This window comes from Brachionichthys hirsutus, chromosome 11, assembly GCF_040956055.1.
Source record: "Brachionichthys hirsutus isolate HB-005 chromosome 11, CSIRO-AGI_Bhir_v1, whole genome shotgun sequence".
Classification (NCBI taxonomy): domain Eukaryota; kingdom Metazoa; phylum Chordata; class Actinopteri; order Lophiiformes; family Brachionichthyidae; genus Brachionichthys; species Brachionichthys hirsutus.
The window spans coordinates 1825183-1844779 of record NC_090907.1 but is presented as its reverse complement, the minus strand read 5'-3'; the positions used below and the strand labels follow the sequence as shown (position 1 = coordinate 1844779).

The 19597-nt window shown below is 48.4% G+C and overlaps 1 protein-coding gene across 1 annotated transcript; it reads left to right on the top strand.

Moving 5' to 3' along the window:
* The first annotated feature begins 12736 nt into the window (after positions 1–12736).
* Positions 12737–19584, top strand: bace2 (beta-secretase 2). The gene is made up of 9 exons (XM_068745288.1): positions 12737–13149; positions 15557–15645; positions 16042–16258; positions 17290–17421; positions 17555–17689; positions 17912–18013; positions 18245–18394; positions 18485–18650; positions 19324–19584. The coding sequence occupies exons 1-9, from the start codon at positions 12859–12861 to the stop codon at positions 19551–19553; spliced, it is 1512 nt and encodes a 503-aa protein (XP_068601389.1). The 5' UTR covers positions 12737–12858; the 3' UTR covers positions 19554–19584.
* The last annotated feature ends 13 nt before the right edge of the window (positions 19585–19597 follow it).

Sequence of the window (19597 nt, the reverse complement as noted above, 5' to 3'; positions counted from 1 at the left end):
AGGGTTCCTTATTGTTCCTTTATGAGTTTCAGCGCAAGCTGGGCTGGGGGAGATAGCGTTTTATACCGAGGCGGCGTCAATAAACGGTAACGGACTCGGCGCTGAAATAAGCGACGCACAAATAAAATCCTTCCCGAAGCCTCACGCCATCAGCCCAGCCAGGAAGGAGAAGCCATTTGGAGGGCACGCCGCTTCACATCGCAGCCTCTCGCTGCGGTTACATACCTGTAAATCCCCATTTCACGATTTTTTTTTTTTATTGAATATTCTACTTTTCTTTGTCCTTTGATACAAATGCAGCCCAACCGGGGGGCGTTTGGTTTTTGTGTCAATACGCGAACAATCCCCATCTGATCCCCCATGTTTCCATTTTCCTTCCTTTTCCCTCTCCCTCTCTGACTCTCCCTTTTTCTCCCCCATGTTTCCGTACACACCCAGTCGGCCATAATCCCTCCCCAGAAGGGACCCTGACCAATAAGTGAACGTAATAAACTGTACCAATTTTCTTCCATTGATTATAGATGAAATATCCACTCACACAAATGCATACATGATGTCAGCTCAATACGTGACCGCAGGGACACACACCTGAACTCAAACACATCCGTGTCGCAAATTAAAGACGTGAAGCAAAACCGGATCCGGGTGTTTAAATGCAATATTTGAATGGGATATTGATTTATATTCGCTTATTAGTGAAACACTTACATTTTATGACCTGTATGGAACATGCCTTATTAAAAATGCAACACTTTTTTTTTATTTTCTTGTAAAAAAATTACAAAATAAAATGTGCAACTACTGGTGCCAATCTTTCTTTCTACAAACTACTTTTAAAGAGAAATAACAAAGATCAGGTGAAATATGTATCAAAAATGGATGAAACCTTCTGGTAGATACAGAAACGCAACAGAGCGTTTTACTTTAAAACTTGCTGAAAATTAAGGAATGGATTACTGATTCTTTAACAGCTGATAAAATCGACCATTTGTAAAAAATGATATGCATTTAAGCCACTTTTAACTTGAAAATGTGCTCCCGGTAGGGGGAGGGGGAGGGGAAAGGGGTTAACCCCCCCCAATGTTCATTATATCACATACGTCACTTATTACTAGGGCCACGGCGGGACGTGTTTGTGACGGAATAAACGGGAAATAAAAACAGACTTAATTATTTGGGAGATTAAAGACAAGAGAAACTTCGACTAATAGAACGAACCAATCAAGCAGGAAAATTAAAGAAACCGAGGCCCCAAAACAAGCATCGATTACCGGCTGCATCCGAGGGCCAGAGGTGCGTCTGGAGAGCCGGACGGATCCGAACCGCAATCCGAGCTTTCACCATCTCTATCGGGGTGTCGTACAAAATCATGCGGGTCATAGGTGACCTTAACCCCCCCACCCCAGTCACTCCAGCCCGTTTGTTTACCTTCTGCATATAGGTAATGAGGACTAAAATAAATCAATAAAGATGCGTCAAACTTACCATTCAAGATGCTCTGGGAAAAGATAAAAGCCAATATCCACATGCCCTGCTCCGTTCAAGGCCCCCCCCCCCTCCCAAGCTATGCGTTCTCCTCTTCCTCCGACCGGTGCCTCCCTGGCTCTCTCGTCTGTGCGCTTGGGGTAAGGTTAAACATTTGCCACCGTCTTGAAGCGAACCGGTCCAAGTCTCTGTACTTTTTAATATCTCCTTGTTACTTTTTCAATGCGCCGGGGTTCTGCGTTTCTCTCCCCCTGAGCCCTCTCCTTGCGCCGGGGACATAAATGAGCCTCTGTGATTGTCTCAGGGAGAGATGCGCTCAGACTCCTCTCTGCTCCGCGTCTTCTCCCTGCTTTTCAAAGGGATGCTAAAAGGGGTGAAGCCCAGGTGTGTGTGTGTGCGTGTGTGTGTGTGTGTGTGTGATGCTGAGTCAGAACCGGGTACGAGCGGATCCAGGAAGAAAAAAAGAGAAAAAAAAGGCGAACGGGAATTTTGTTTTTTAAAGTAAATCTTTAAAAACTGGCATAATCTCAGATTTCCTTAAGAACCCCCCCAAAAAAAGACTGACGGATCATCTCTGGGGGAGGATTTAGAATTTCAGAGATTTGCAATAGCTAAAAGAAGAAGAGGAAGATAAGCAGGTTTGTTTTTTTGTTTTCTGAGATTCCAAAGTCAGATCATTTCCATCGCCTCTGTGCGTCCAGCAAGAGGCGAGTACGCGCATCTTCCCCGCTGCCGCTCTCTAATCGCGCCACACGGACTCTCTGAGCATTACGCACAATAACCCGCTCCCTGCCCCTGCAGACGCTTTAATTCCTCATTGCCTTAAAGGAGCAGAGGAGCTGCCGCTCGGTCCTGAGGGCAAGGTGCAACTGGAGGAGCGCGCAGCGAGCGGCGCGTTTGCATTAAGGAAATGAGCTGCACCTGACACAGCGAGGCGCATAGCGGGAGCGCAGCTTTACGCACGGCTCAAACAGTAACAGCTGCCAGGTGCGCAGAGTTATACACAGATCGGGCGAGCCAGTGGGGTAGTTCTCCTGTTTCTCCTCCTAGAACAGGAGATTATTTTTATTTTATTTATTTTATTTCTGTGGGACTGGATGGGAACATCCACACATTTTGTTTTTATTTAAGTGTGTGAAAGAGGACGTAGATAATTAGATCTGAAATGATTTGGAATTTTGTGAAAAGAAAACAGAGACAAGATGCATTTAGGCAGTGGTTGCAGAAAATACAGGGTTAAACCAAAGCATCCCCCACCCCGAAGGCTGCACACACACACACACACACACACACACACACACGCACACGCCATAATACATCCACCAACACCACCACTCAATTTCAATGCCTGCCTGGAAGTCAAGGGTGTAGCTGCAGCAGGCATGGGAGCCTGTGGGCCTGTCCACAGAGTCGGGTTACACCGAATATGGGGGGGGGGGGGCAGTCGGCATCTCATTCTCTATTCCACATGACAGAATGCGCTGGAAGTGACATCCTGTTTATTTACTCCGGGATAATCACTTTCTGCGCTTCTATGTGGACACATTCTGAATGTGCACAAATGAAAATGGGAAAATGATGCATGATGTCTGAACGACACAGCCATCACCCATCCTTCCTCGGTTCTATCCACGGTGCGTGTAAATGGTCGGCCGGGGGGTGTTTTCTCTGGGTGCATCCAAAGGAGGCGATTCGTCTAATCATCCGACATTTCTGTGTTCATTTTGGCCCTATTTCAGTCTGACAAACATGAACTCTGCCCCCGCTCTCCTCCCAACAGCACAACTCTTCTGTTAGTTGCATGAAGCAACGGCCCAAATCGCGGGCGCCTTTAATCGAGCGATGGGATTGTTCACCTTTGACCCTGAGATGAAACCAAACCACTGCTGTGGTTCTCGGCATGGACGGGCAAGTAAGATCATTAGCAGCAACAGACTGTGAGATGTGATCGTTTGAGTTTAACACTGAGCTGGCTGCAAATGTTTCAGATACCCAGAATGCTTTGCAAACAGAGGTACCGCGTCAATGAAAGAAGGCTTCTGTTCCAGTAAAAGAAGCGTGTAAATGTGAACTATCTTCACAAATAAGGATGCAAAGATGTTGAAAAAAAACTTATTCGGAATATCTAATTAATGTCGATGCACGAATGACGAGCGGCGTTCCATTCCCTAGATGAACTGTTTCAACCAATAACTTCAGACCAGTGTGTGTGTGTGTGTGTGTGGACATATTGTGTGTACAGTAATCACACACTCCATAGGTGGGAGTCGCCTACGATAAGCACAGACGCACAATGTGTGTTTGCCCGCAAACAAACACCGACCGCATGACCTCACAACGCCCCGATGGAGGCAGGCGTGTGCGTGTCTGCTTCCACTACTCTTAAATTAGTGGCATTAAAAGTCATTTGTGCAACGCACAAAATAAAAAAACACATTTACGAAGATCACATTTAGTTGCACACACATCACACGCGCGTGTGTGTGTGTGTGTGACAGAAAACAGGTGGTGGCGGCGCTCACACCCGGCAGACAGCTGTACGACTAAAGAGGCTACTTATGAGCTGAAAGACGATACCTTTATTTTCACTCCGGAGACGAGGGCCGCGACCTTGTGACCGGCGGGGCCGCGTATCCGATGGCAACCCCGAACGGATTCCACCCTAGGAACGCCGAGGAGGCAAATGTTTCTGACTGCAGATCAGATGTTTGTGTCTTTTATACAGATAGATAGAACTTTTGAATTTTAATATTTACCGAGCGGGCGGACGGGTGGTGGGGAGGATCTGGTGGAGTCCATGTTGCCCCCCCCCCCCCCCCAGCTTGATGCCTAAACAGTGGTAAGTGAATGTGACAATGAGCCCCCCCCCGGGCGCCTGCAGACCGTCTCGGTCTTGCTGTGTGTGTGTCCAAGCATGCGTGTCTGTCTGTGTGCACTTTTGCATCAGCTTCCATGTCTTTGTGTGTAATCAGAAACACACACGAAACACGTCAGGAGCGCCGCTCACTCCCACGACTGTCGCACTGGCTTCCCTTTACTGCCGACATCTAAGATAAAGATTAGATAAAAATATGAACAATATTATTATAATAGTTCCCGGGGAATTTTAAATTCATCCTACCGAACTGTTTTGGCGTGGCTGCACCTTAGATTCATTGAGGACACGCTGCTATCCACTATTTTGGAGGAGGTCTAGGTCACGTGGACCCCCTAAACTCCCTGTAAAATCTTGCAATCTTCTTCTTTTATTGTACATTTGGGAGATCATACATTTAAAAAGGACACCCAGCATGCTTTAGAGGTCATATTTATTGACCTCTGCCAAGGAGGTCATGTTTTCACCTGCGTTTGTTTGTCTCAAAATGATACAAACGGATCTTGATAAATATTTCCAGGAAATGTTGAGAATCTTACCAGGAATGGTTGATTGCATTTTGGTGATGATCCAGAAGAGATTCTGGATTCTGGATCACTTTGACATTTTTGTTAACATTGCAGTCAATGGAGTTTCAAAATTTGTTCCTCAATATCGCGGTTGATTTTTGACTGATGTTTATGGAATTTAACGCTATCATGTAGCGGGGGGATCTCTATCTCACCACCGAATTTCATCCAGATTGGATCCGGATTGAGGATCCTGTCGCGATCTAGATCTTCCCACTTTCTTAAAATGGAGGCTTTTTCAAATCAGTTTCTTTGGTCTATGAAGAACAATCTAGAACCTTTTGATGATGATCCAGATCACCATGTGGACGCTGTAAATCCAATTGGGAAGGGAGTGAGCTGCTTGGCGGAGGTCTGTGCCCTCTCTCAGTGCTTTTTAAATTAAAGTACTTCTAATACTTTAATAAATCATACTCAGTGTGGTAAAGTCCATGTGTCACCACTGTAATAAAGATTACTGTTAATAACAGGAAGATTACTATCCCCCCCCCCCCCCCCCCACGGTGCCCACCGCCACTCCCTGTCCCCGTGGCTGACCGTGTCCCAGGCGTGTGCACACAGGGTTGGCTAATCCCTCGGGATGGGGCCTCTTGTTTTGACAACTCCTGTGAAGCCCAGTGTCTCTTACAACAAAAACCCAGACTGGCCCCTCATCAGAGAAACGTCAGCCCTGGGCTCGCTCCTTCATCGCCCACAGGGTATCGGGTTGCCGTTACACTATGCGACCCATTATCTCAGAATAGAAACTTTCTGCACCGGTGTAATGATCCCCTTTGTTTGCTCAGACAATGACATTGATAAGAGACGAGCAGCACTTGTGGCTCCCAAATAGAGTTCAGAGTGGAGAACTTTTACCCTCTACTGGTCCCAGTGGGACGAAAAGACACCTGCAGGTCAATCAGCATTGGGACGCAGGCACAGAGGTTTGATTAAGGCGTAGTCACACCGTCCAACGTGAACTCCATGATATGAAAAACAAAATCGTTGCTGATTTCAACTCCTCAGATATTAAAGATAGAACAAATCCGTTGACCTGCTCCGATGTGGCATTTTTAGACAATAATATCCACAATCCGGATCCAACCCCTATTAAATTCGGTGGTGAGATAGAGATCCCCTCCCTACGGGACTGTGTCAAATTCCATAAATGTCGGTCAATAATCCCAACATATCCTAAAAAAATATTTCATCAAGATCCGGTTATGTTGCTAACAGACAGACAGACAGACAGACAGACAAACGCTTGGCGGCGGTAATTAATGAGCTCTACTGTTCGGCAGGCGTTACCAGTCAATCAGAAGTTGCACACGATCCACAGAAACTGTATTAGTCATCTTTCATAGAGGATTTATTAGCATTCAGCTGGATTTTTGTGTGTGTTGTTATTTGATTGGGGCAAGTTTCCCACAGATTGGTTTTCAGAGCTCACTATAAGTTGCCTGCAGCCACCTTACGAGGCGCATCTTCCCATTTAACTCCCAGAAATAAAGAAGAGAAGCATGTTCCCCGAAATGTTAACTGCGTATTTACGTTCTTTCTCTAAATTCCGATTGCTAATTTGGATCCTGACTAAAATCAATGAATTTCAGAAATGAATTTTTCTCCCTCCCTCCCTCTCCATGCATGATACCAGCGTTCCAGCCTGCTACAGCAAACCCAGCCAGTTTCCCATTGGTTAGCCCCAAGGCACAGAGGAGCATATCTGTAGCCAACCTTGACGTGCTAAACTAGGACGCTGAAGGGGACAGAAAGGGGAGGCGAGAAGGAGAGAGGCAGGGGAGCGAGCGAAAGGAGCAGTGTGTGTGTGTGTGTGTGTGTGTGTGTGTGTGTGCGTGTGTGTCAGAAATCCAGAAGTGTGGATGCAGAACTGATGGAAAAGAGGGAGGATGGAGGAAGGAGGGGAGTGTAAGTGAAAGGAGGGAAAGAATAGGGTGAGTTTCGGTGATTTGTACTCCGGCTGCGTAAACGCCTGGCCTCCATCTCCTGCAATCCCTGCTTTGAAAACGGGAAAAATCGATACGGCCACAGCCTGCCGTATCCCCACATGAACTAGATCGTTAAAAATATACAATCTAACGCCACGCCTTCATTTTTCATCACTGCGACCATCATGCGCAGATAAAGGTGTACGGTATGCTGAAAACGGGTGTAACCGCCCGATCGATCGGCTCCTAATGAATTCATCGCCTCGTTAATTGATGAGCTGAACGTCTTCCGGCCTTGAACTGTCAGACTGGTACACGGAGACAGGCGGCTTGTTAGCGAATACCCACAGCAGAACGGAAGCGGGGCTGTTGTAACAAGAATATCTGACTTCTCAGCTTCACAACTCAATCCGACTCAGGGTCGCAGTGTTGCCTAGTAACGATGGCACACTACTGACCTTATCTTCGTGGTCATAAAAATGTATGAAGCCCCCCCCCCCCCCTCTTGCCTTCCAACCTCCTCCCTGCCTTTGTTCTTTGTTCAGCCCTTCCTGCATCCACACGACCACCCTTGCAGCCCTTATCTCCCCTTCTTCTCGCCGGGGGGGGGGGGGGTTACAGGCACCCTCAACGCTCCCCTACCCCTGCCAGGACTGCTCAGCGGTGGGTGTTATCTGCCTGGGAGCCCCCCCCCCCCCCCCCCTACCCCTCTCTTTTATTACAGAGGGTGCCAGGAAACATGTACACACTTGAGCCTCTTGCAGAAACGCAATGTGCTTGTGAGTGCTGCACATGCACACAGAACCCAGCAGATAAAGCGCTGGTGGGTGGGAAGTGGGAGGATGGAGAGATGCAGATCGCACGCTACGAAACTGAAAGATCGCCGGAAGAACAGGGGGGGGGGGGCACCGTCAGGCGCAGAGGAGAGCCGGTCCAACGCTGCAAGGTGACGCGGTGCAGCGGGCTTCATGAGAATATCACAGCGTGGAATATCTGCTCTGCCTGATGAGAAAGGAAAATGAGAAAATCTGCTCCCAAGCGTGCCGAAATGAAATCCAGACAAAGGGCGTCACAGAAAATGCTGTTTGTTGGAAGCAATTTGCTTGTAAGGGGTGCGTCACCTGATCTCCGTCCGGCCTGAGTGCCGAGAGTCGGCCATCATCTCTCCTAATTGGCTCGATCACCTTGGAGATGCCCATCCTAATGAGGAAGCAAACTCCAGGTGATGTACCTGATAAAACCTTTGTGAGTCACAGAGGGACTACGCCATGTAGTGCAGTACACACACACACACACACACACACCTCCACCATCTGTCTGATGAAGCTCGGAGATGAAGACTCGTCCTTTATGCACTTCATCTCTCATGTTGTCTTGCCGTTCTCACCTCTCATGCATGGGCTGCCATTTGAGACATCAGCTGATCACACCTGTCCAATAGCACCGTGACACGCCTCCATTGTCAGCCAATCACTTTGCTGCTTTCGTTCTGAACATGAGCATCTCTTCTTCTTCCTCCGCATCTCCACCCCGGCTTCACAGATTCATCGACTTCATCGTTTCATCTGTCTCAGAAGAGTCATCGGCCACCACCACCACCACCAGTAGTAGGTGGATACATCTTGCTGCTACCCAGGCGGCACGGTGGTGTAGTGGTTAGCGCTGTCGTCTCACAGCAAGACGCATCCAGGAAAGATGTCAGATAAACTTGTATTTTTTATAACTAACTATCGATAACCACAGTGTCACTCGTCGATGTGAGTCATGAGGGGAGCCACAGCCCCCGCCCACCACTAGAGCTGCATCTGCTGTGTGTTACCAGACACATCAGGTGGGATCTGCGGTATTTGAACAAACACAGGCGGCATATGTGTGCATGGAAGTGTTAGCGTAGCTAGGGCGACTGGTGAATGTATGAGTAGTGCCTCGAGGCGAGGACCAGAAGGGTGGCGGGGGGGTCTCTGACTCCCACTGTGGCCTGTTAGACGGTAGCCGCTATGACTCGTCTACGTGTCACTAATGCTTCTCCTATGAATGAACAAACAGACACAGATACGCGGCAGAGAGGCAACGCCACCGCCACGGGGGGGGGGAGAGAGTTAGCACGAGTGGCCTGTGAGACAGCCTGAGTCACAGCACCGCCTGTCTGGTCGCCGCGCACTTACAAGTAATTGATCAGGGAAAAATAGAACGCATCAAACCCGGCTGTCTTTTACACGTCTGGGAACACGCAGCGTGGGAGCGGGTGACGTGCACCGTGCACCACACACACCTGTTGTCTTCCTCATCCCTCTCGTCTCGTTGGGGGGGGGCTCTCCTGCAGCCTTGTGTGCCCCTTGTTGCTGACGTTCCTGGCAGAGGGAGAGACGAAGGACAGACTAACTATATGCCGAGTCCTGCTCTGCAGAGATAAGAGACAAACAAGAGGTCTTCCTCGTGCATCGTGGCACGAAATGTGTTTAAAACATTTAAATATTTGAATGCGCTGAACTAAAAGCTATTTGACCCCAGCCACTGTGCTAATAAAACAGTATGATAGGCTGGCTATGAAGATGAGATTCAGAAGGATACGGCTGGCCTGATCCTTGTGGCCTGATCCTTGTGGCCTAATCCCCATTTGCTGCTCATCCAGGCTGTGCTGTAATTACACTGCATCCGCTATCACCGATAGATGCTAACAGCTTCAGCGACTCTGAACACAGACTACTGGCAGCTAGGGGGGGGGGGGGCATCTAAACAGAGATCTGACTAACTAATGTTCCACTGAACTTTTACAAATTTCAAGATGTAAATGGAATGAAATGGAAAGTTATCATATCGTATATTTTAGCATTTTTTTGGGGGGGATTATTTGCTTTGGATTCAAATTTATTTATTTTAGCTTCGTGGATTATGCTTTCTGCCTTTGCCTGTATTGGCGTCATAAATGTGTTTGATATGAGAGTGTTTCTTTGTCTCAGGAGGCAAAGGGAGGAAGACACAGTGAGACACATGTGAGACCAGATAATATCATTTTCAACCCGAAATAAAATCCATTCATTCATTCGTTCGTTCATTCATTAATTCATTCACTCATTCATTAATTCATTCATTCATATGTGATTACTGTTTCTTATTAATTTATTTTGCAACTCTTATTTATGTGTTATTAAAACAATAGTAGATGCTGCTGATGGTAAACGCAAATCAAAGCGGTGACGTGACTCTGTGTTATTGTGTAAATGTTGTGTGTTGTTTCTTATTGGACCATTGCGTGTAATAAAGAATTGATTGATTGATTGATCTTCAGGGTCGATAAGACTCTCCTTCTCCTTCTCCTTCTCCTTCTCCTTCGTGTGGATTAAGTACCGATGTCCCCGTAAAGGAGCTTTGCACTTCCAAATGTGGGGCCGCTGGCTCTTCTAATCTGCCTAATTTGCTCACGTGGACGCCGCTTCAGCGTCAACGGACTGGATCGAAGGTCTGGGAATGGATGGAGCGCCTTCTAGTGGTCGGTGGCGGAACTGCAGGTGGAAGCCGCACGGCCAGGCTCCATTCTAAGGAATCAATGGATGCGAAACATGCAAATTAGAACAACCGCAACTGAGTAAATGGAAAATGTAAAATAATTTTTGACTAATTCAGCTCCCATTAAAATGTTATTTCAGAAACAACAACAACCGCACCTTAAATACCCCCCCCCCCCACGCTTCAGGATGTTCATAAAAATGCTCCAATGCGTGTCTGATTTTGCAGGAAAAAATGATCTAAAGTGGAGCCGATCACCTCCCACACATGAAAAAGTTAGAGAATAATGAATGTCAGATATTTTTCTTCCTGATCATGAGCTGGAAAATTTTGAAAAATCCCTTAAGGCTTAAGGGAAGAAGAACACTAACAGTATGAAAAACTCACTTAATGGTTTGACTGTTTTATATGAGACGTGAACACAACACAAACCAAACCGTCAGTTTTCAAACTCTTAGGCAAATCAAAGGGAGGAAGAAACAGGAATTGTGCTGTAACCGGTCACAAGATCTGGTGCATGACAGGCAATACAGATGTTTTGTGACTGCAGCCTTTCCCCCACGTGATTCAGGCTACCATAGCAACAGCATAGTAACTTTGATGTGACACAAAGGTAAAGGTAGATCGAAAGAGAGAGAAAAGGAGAGGCAGGTTTGATGATGTGAACAGGAACTAATGAGGAAGCCGGAAACACAAGATGTCTCTGTGAAGCTGGGAGCATGGAGAAAGGCTGTGACATTGATTTGGCTTCTTCCTCTTTTCTGCACTGAAAATGAAGCAAATACAGTTTTTTCTCCAGTCGCTTTGGCGCTTTTCTCAGATCAGAATGAAAATTCTCATAACTATTAGTTCAACCGCCACAATATTTAGTCATTTGTGCACCACCGAAGCAATTTCTCCTTCCTCCGCGCAAATTGCAAATGCTTTTGGGCTTGTATCAGTTGCTTTCATACAATTCTCTGCTGTTCTATAACATTATCATTTGCTTATGTCATGTCAGTCAAAATGAACTACACTTATGGATGCTGAATAGTCGTTCCCAACTAACAGCATTCATTATAAGTAAATAGGAAAATCCAGATTTGATGGGATCTTAATGAATGAAATGAAACCCCATTTTCAGATCGTTCTTTTCATCTTGATCCATCCAGCAGTTTTTCCCGTAATCCTGCCAAACGCAACGTGTACCCCTATTTTCTTTTAAAAATTATGACAATATCCGCAATCCGGATCCGATCCGGATGAAATTCGGTGTTAAGATAGAGATCCCCACCCTATGACTGCGCCAAATTCCGTCAACATTGGTCAATAATCGACCGTGATATTGAGGAACAAAATTTGAAGCTCAATTGACTGCAATGTTCAAAGTGATCCAGAATCCAGGATCTCTTCTGGATCATCACCAAAAAATGTAATCATCTGTTCCAGGTAACATTCCCAATATTTCCTAAAAAATATAATCAAGATCCGTCTGTACGTTTTTGAGTTATCTTGCTAACAGACAGACAAACCAAGGCCAGTGATTACATAAAAACACAGCACCCATCTGCAGAGAAATAAGAAAGATTACCATGTGAAAATCCAAGCAAAGGTATTCATGCAAAAATGTCAATCAAAGATGTACTTCCTTAATCTAAAACCACTGATGCTTAAACCCCCCCTCTTATCATCTATTTTGTTTATCGTTTATTATCAACAAAACTGTATCCATTGGGTTTTTGTTTTTACATAATTGATATGGTCCCCCTCCAAATATACATTTTAATCTCCAAAAATGTTGGAAAACAATCAATTTTATTAGCATGCACTGGAAATGCTAATCAAAATTTCATAGATTTAATCGATAACCGGCAGACAAATATTTCCTAATCGTCTGGGACAAAATGGACACAGTCCTGTGATTGTCCAGGCTGAGGGGAAGTGGTTCGCTAGGTTCGTCAGACTCTGTCTCCCGTGAAATCTTTAAAGGCGGCGTCAAATATTTGTGAGGCGCGAGGGCAGGATAAATAGCTTTTCAAAATAAAAGGGCTTTGAAAGCGTTGAGGATGTTGGGACCTGGTAATCGGCTTTTATACATGATCTTGTAAAAGCTCTTTCCCACATCGTGTGATTTTCATTTGTTTCTGTAACAACCCGAGCGCCTCGTGTTTCTTTAATATAAACGTCACTCCGTTTGAACGTTTAAAATAAAGAACCTCCGTTTGCTTGCCATTAATCTGAAAGAGAAAGTAACCGGAAGAAGACGCGCTCTTCTTTCGCTAGCTTAATGGCGACGGGGGAGTGGATGGAGGACGAGCAACTTGTTGAAGAAGTAGTTTCGCACAGCCTGCAGTCACAGCATTTTCGGCGTCGGCCTTTTTTTTTTTGAATAACCATGTCGACGCGTCGTTTCTTTAAACGGCGGTGATCCGGGAACCGGCGTCGCCATGATGCTTAAGCGGAAAAGTTAGCTCGCAAACTTTACACGCTTTACCTGTCACTGAAGAAACGCTCCGACATGGCTCGCTCTGCTTCGGGTTCGACTCTGGCGTTCGCCTTTAGTTTATGCTTTGGCGTGTGCAGCTGCTACTTTTCGGTACCGTTAAGAATCTACGCGGGGAAGTACAATCTGTCCGCGGCGGATTTGATCCCTCCGCGGCGAGTCGCGTCATCGTCTGATGGAACCGGACTCTCCTTGGCCTCTGACCCGACCGGGGCAGTTAACTTCCTGGACATGGTGAACAACTTACAAGGGGACTCCGGAAGGGGCTACTACATCGAGATGCTAATCGGCACTCCGGCTCAAAAGGTAATGTAATATGTATGTAATGTAATAGTGTGTGTCCCAGTCTAGCATTGCCTTTTTCAATATTTACATTGTTCTGTGTGCTTTCTTTCATTGACAATAATCAGGGGGCCTTGTGTGTACAGGGGGGGGGCATCATGTCTTTGTTTCCTCAGATCTTGGTTCTAATATTTCAAGATCCAGTACGCCTTCGAGCTGTGCTCGTGTTTAACGTGCCAACATCAACAGATGAGCTGCCATGTTTTACCTGCTTTTCGTTTCCGGGCCCGGCCCGGCATGGGGGGGGGGGGTAGTCTCGCGGTTGTGGGTTGGATGTTTGCCCTCCAGGATTTGGTTCTGTAGGTAGAATAAAGCCCGCTCACATGATGCTTTCTGTCAGCACCACATGCAGCTGACTGGGATTATGAGCCCCCCCCCCCCCAGAACCAGTTGGGTTAGGGTTAGGGATTATCTCGTTAGAATATGTGATGCTCGAGGCGTCTGAAGGTTTTCAGGCTACGCTTTTTGCCGTCTTGTAAGCAGACGTGTTAAAAGGTGACTGGTCTCCGTGTTGTTCTCGGGCTTCTAAAGGTTAAACAGATTGGGGCGCAGCTCGGTTTCGTAAACCCGCGGAGGCTTATCAGGCCCGCTCTGCCGTGCCACTGCCCTTTGTCAACCTGGCAGCGGATAATGTTACAGTTCGTGGCAGAGAACGTGTCCTGCCTGCTTTTACAACCAGTTTAAACACACAAAATATGCCTACAAACTTCTGATGGAACCTGAAATGCTCTCGGTTTTCTCCGTTTGTTCACACGCAGTATTTTCTTAATGGTTTCAGCTCAAATGTGCTGAAACCAGTGTCGTGAATCGGGCCGATACTGGGTTTGTGTACCGGAGCTCTGAAATGACTCCATCTTTTTACACCGAGGTAACATTAACCTGTCTCCAGTGAGCGGGAAGGCGAAGGAGTCGCGTTGGATGGATGAATATTAAAGGCGCCATTCGTGGCGTGACAGGCGGCGGTGGCGCCGCTGCTTTCCCGGCAGAAACACCGTGATAGTTCAGAAATCGCTGACGGATACTTTTCTCACTTCTCAAACTTGTGTTTGCCGTCGGCCGGTTCGTCCTGCGGAACTGGCGTGCTAGCCAACGCCGCACGTTAACCGGCCCAATCCAGACGCATGAATCGACACCAGAGTCGGCCAGAATATGCGTCCCGCGTACGGTTCCGCTGCGCTGGAACTCCAAAGCGAGTCCTCCTGTTTGGGCAGCAGTCATTGGGCGCAGCTGCAGCTAATTGCTACAAACAGGTAGCAGATGCATGTTGCCACCATTTCATGGAGCCCCGTCTCCTCGGCAGTGGGAGGAAGAGATTCGCCTCGGGATGCAGCAGCAAAGTCAAGGGACGATGGTGTGACCACAAGGGAAAATGCCCCCCCCCCCCCCCCACAAAGCTCCAGTGTTTCCCAGTCTGTCCCGTTTAGCAAGCACAAGTGAGGAAGAGCTGATCAGCCCATAACAATGGATGACGTCCATGCATGTGATGGACGTGCTGCGGTTGGACACGGGTTCTGTGCGATAAGCTCGAGGGCTTGAAGAAACGGATTTCTTCATGTAATTGTTGGAATTCCCTCTTTTCTCTCGCCTCCTTTTTGAGATGACTTCCTGTTCTGCTTCGTCTGAGACGACAGAAGCTGCAGACGAGAGATCGCCGATCGATTGGTGATAAAAGGCGGCATTGAACACTTGTTCCTGCCGCGTTACGGGATGGCCTCTTTGGCGTGGGGCCGGAGAGTTTCATATGATTCCTGCAGGTCGACTTGCGCTTTTGCTATTTGAACAAGCGGCGACCATCCGTTTCCAAAATGTTCCAGAGTCCGAGGTCGGAGGCTTTTCAGTGTTTCACCTTCCCTGGCTACCTTCTACTTACCGGACGGGATTCAGCGTCAATATAATGTAATCAATAATATGAATTGCTTGAAGGAAACGCTGATTAAAATTCTGTTTTTTGTGTCGCGTTTTTCCTCTTTATTTTTTTTGTCATTGAATTTCTTCATTCTTTTGTCTTTCTATTTTCCATGTAAGAAATTGCTACTGTTTTTTAGAGCACAATTTTTTTTATCTAATCATCTTGTTAATCCGTGGTTGAACTGATCAATTATATTTTTGGACTTTGAGGGAGGCGAGACATTTTTTTTTAAAGATTTTTAGACAAAATTCTGAATCAATTAAATCATGAGACAAGTCTGCTGCTTCATCTGTAATCTGTCCTTGCTCTCCCTCCTCATCCTCTGCTCCTTCATCCTCCTTTGCCTTTGCTGTTCCGCTTGTGTTTTCGGACTCCGGCGGCCCGTCACCGTTCGCCTCTTGGTTGGGGTGGGCTCGTCCTGGAGCAGAATCCCGTAAAGCTCCGTCTCGTGTTTTTCTACAGCTCAACGTCCTGGTGGACACCGGCAGCAGCAACTTCGCCGTGGCGGCGGCGCCTCACCTGTTCATCACTCACTACTTCAACGCCGCGCTGTGAGCGAACCTTCCGTCACTGACGAATGAATTACATTGTCTTTACTGCATGGGGTTTATAGTTGGGTTTATTTACTATTTTATTGAAATCCTGGGTTAAAATGGGTTATAAAAAATGTGATTCTTTGATTTGGCCACTGGGGGGAAAAGTCGAGACGGTTTATTCCGATTATTCATCGTTGACTTTTGAAGGTTAATGCATTTTCTAAAGTCCGCCGAAGTTCAGGAGCGTTCCAAGAGCAGCTGGTAACAGGTGACGGCATCCAGAGCCGGGGGGGGGGGGGGTCATCGCACTCTCAGGAGTACTTTGTACAGCTTGTCCCAATAGTTTTGGACATTACGTTGCACCTGCCTCACGTTGTTCTCTCTCTCATCTCGACTCCGTCCCGTTTTCAGCTCCAGCACCTACCGGTCCGCCGGCCGGCCCGTGGCCGTCCAGTATACCCAAGGCACCTGGGAGGGTGAGCTCGGCGTCGACTTCGTCTCCATGCCGAGAGGCCCAAACGGAACCATGACCTTCAATATAGCCGCCATCCTGTCCTCCGATGGCTTCTTCCTTCCCGGGATCCACTGGCAGGGCATCCTGGGACTGGCCTATCCGATGTTGGCACGGGTGAGATGCTCGTAAACTTTACAACCCTCCGATGGAACAGTAAAACCAGTCAGAGATTCCACAGCAGAAAAAGGTCATGCTGATGCTTTTATTTTTTATTTTTTAGCTATTAAGGCTTGCTTGAAATGGATGTTTTATGTAATGCCACATTTCTTCACAGCCCAGTTTCTAATTTAGGATTTCTAAATTTAAAAAGCCATCTTTATGTTGTCTGATCCATGACTGAGTTTTCCGTTTTTTAGGTTTTTATTGGGGGTGTCAAATTATCGCGTTAATTGCTATTAATTAATGACAGTCCTCCTGAACGCGAACACGAAGAACGGTACTTGCACCTGAATCTCACAAAGTCGAGGCCACGCCCACTGTTTCCTCTGCAAACGGCGTCTGTCGCATTGCGCTGCAGAGTAACTCTACAGATAACAGGCAGCGGAAGCTGAAATCTTTGTCTGGAGGGTTCTGGAGGGTTCCGGAGGGTTCCTCATGCTATCAGGAGCTGAAGATTTAAAGCCCAGAACCCGCGCGCTTCCCCTTCCCGGGTCCCACTTCCTGTAACGTGGTCATTGTGGTGTTAAACTGCACGTTGCATTCTATCTGTGCTGGATGCTCCACCTTTTAAGGGTCAAACGCCACTTATTTAGGGACAGACCCCCAAACAATGGACGCTCTGTGCTGCTCGGGTGTTCCGGTCCAGCTCGCCCGAGGCCGCGAGCCGATCATGCGTGCTCATGACACGGTGAACTCTGCGTCGCAGGAAAACGAATCCCGTTTACGGCGGGACTCGCAGGAAAACTGCTTTCATTCAGGAGGAAACTCCTTTTATAAAGAGGAGCCTTTGAAAGTTCTGATCCGCTTCCCGACCTCGTTCTTTCACGCTTAACTTGAGGTCTTGGGGGAACGCCATGTCCTCCTAAACGCCTTTTTAAATCCTTAAATCTTCATGGGACATTGCTTTCCCGTGTCATCGTGTTAAAATACACGATATTTCCCTTTTATATATATTTACATCTCTTTTATGTCCGTCTCTCCGTCAGCCCGACTCTTCCGTGGAGCCCTTCTTCAACGCTCTGGTCCGACAGCTCGGCATTCCCGACGTCTTCTCCCTCCAGATGTGCGGCTCCGGACTGTCGGCCAGCGGCGTGTTGGACCAGGCAGGAGGAAGTCTTGTGAGTCGTCGTGGGGGAGGGGGGAGGGGGGCGCAAGTTGTTCTGTTTTTAAAAGGCTTCTAACTGAAACACTTTGTACATTTTGTATGATCAAGTGTTATTAAAATAAATTTTTTTTTTGCTCCTTTCTCAGATCTTAGGAGGCGCTGAGCCCGCTTTGTATCGGGGGTCGGTGTGGTACACCCCCGTCACGGCGGAGTGGTACTACCAGGTGGAGGTTCTGAAGCTGGAGGTCGGCGACCAGAATCTGGACCTGGACTGCAGAGAGGTAAACGTCAGCCGTCACCAGTTCCCATTTCGTGGCTTAACTGTTCGATCCTCCGAGTTCGGGGAGATAAAGGAACGAAAAAAGATCCTCCTGATCCGAAGACTTGAGCCAGAGGTTAAACAAAGACCGTCAGAGCGGAGGTTCTGCTTGGCCGAAGTCCCCCACAGGAGCCCGCCGACCCGAGAGCCGCTTCACCGTCTCCTCTGTGTCCCTCTGTTTCAGTACAACATGGATAAAGCCATCGTCGACAGCGGCACCACGCTGCTGCGTCTCCCCGTCAACGTCTTCAACGCGCTGGTAGACGCCATCGCTCGCAGCGCTCTGGTACGTCGCAGTCTCCCCGCGGACGGCGATGAAGCGCGTTGTCAGAGCGCGGCGAGGACGGCGCTCTCAGAGGAAGTTTAAAAACATGCGTCTGCTTTCCCCAGTTCTTCCTTTCACGCGTTTCATTCCGTAGCGGCGGCGCACAGTCAGCACTCGAGGTTTTCCATTAGCGTGCGGCGCCCTTGCTGGATTTCTGCTCCTGACTTCCTGTTTCTCCGCGCCGGCTTTCAGATCCGGGACTTTTCTTCCGGGTTCTGGGACGGCACCAAGCTCGCTTGCTGGATGAAAGGAGACGCTCCGTGGAGGCTTTTCCCCAAGTTGTCCATCTACCTGCGGGCCACCAACGCCAGCCAGTCCTTCCGCGTCACCATCCTGCCGCAGGTACCCGGGCCAGCGGAGACACAAAGCGGCGTCCCTCACCCGTCCCTCACCCGTCCCTCACCCGTCTCACTCCTGTCTTTCGTCTCGCAGCTGTATATCCAGCCGGTCACGGACGTCGACGGCTTGGACTGCTACCGCTTCGGCGTGTCTCCGTCGGCGAACGGCCTGGTGATCGGCGCCACCGTCATGGAGGGCTTCTACGTGGTGTTCGACCGCGCCCAGCAGAGGCTGGGCTTCGCGCTGAGCAGCTGTGCAGGTGAAGGTCACACACAGGTCACACACAGGTCACACACAGGTCACCGGCTGATAATGAAACACCAGCCTAATTACGCTTAGAAGCTGCTCTAACGTATCGTCCTGGCGTCTTCGTGCCTTTTTACCCGGCGCCGTCCTTCAGAGGGAAGATGGATCCCTTCCGGGTCTAGAACTATTAAAGCCTTGAAGAGAGGCTTCGTTCGGGTTGAATCTCTTTCATCCAGTTTCGTCTGACGCTCTTTTGCTTAAACGTCAGTCGGAGTGAACCTGAAGGAAACGAACATGGAGACCGTCGGAGCGTCTTTCATGATGAGCTAAAAGGCAAACGTTAAGCCCTCAGCAAAGCCCCCCCTCCTTGACGAATAAAGATCACTTTTGTTCTAACGTTCTTGGGACAGATGTAGGGTGAGGGTTCAGGATCCAGACTTGTGACGGCGGCGCCTCCAGTTCAGATTCCTCAGCTGACTGGTGGAAATCCAGGCAGATTAACGGCAGATTAACTCGCCTGTGAAAGCGCGGCTCGCTTCGCCCGGTTTAACGTCTCCTCCCAGGTGAAATATGATCCGACGGGATGCCGGCGCAGCCTTTCGTTCCGGTTGAATGAAACGTTGGCGTCGCTGCCGTTGCCGTCGGTTACACTCGTTTTGAACCCCCGTTTCTCGTCTCGTCCTCAGTGAGCGCCGGGGCGCCGCTGTCGGAGATCGCGGGCCCGTTCACGGCGGCCGACTGCTCCGCCGGAGGGCGGAAGGAGCCGTCGCTGTGGGTCGTCTCCTACGCCCTGATGGCGTTCTGCGCCCTGGTCGTCCTCGTCCTGCTGCTCCTGCTGCTCCTGCCTTACAGACGGCAAAGTCGTTCCGGGGAAATAACGGACGAGTCCTCGCTGGTCCGCCACCGCATCAAGTGACTGAGAGGACGCGGACGGGCGGGCGGCGGCCCGAAGCCGTCCAC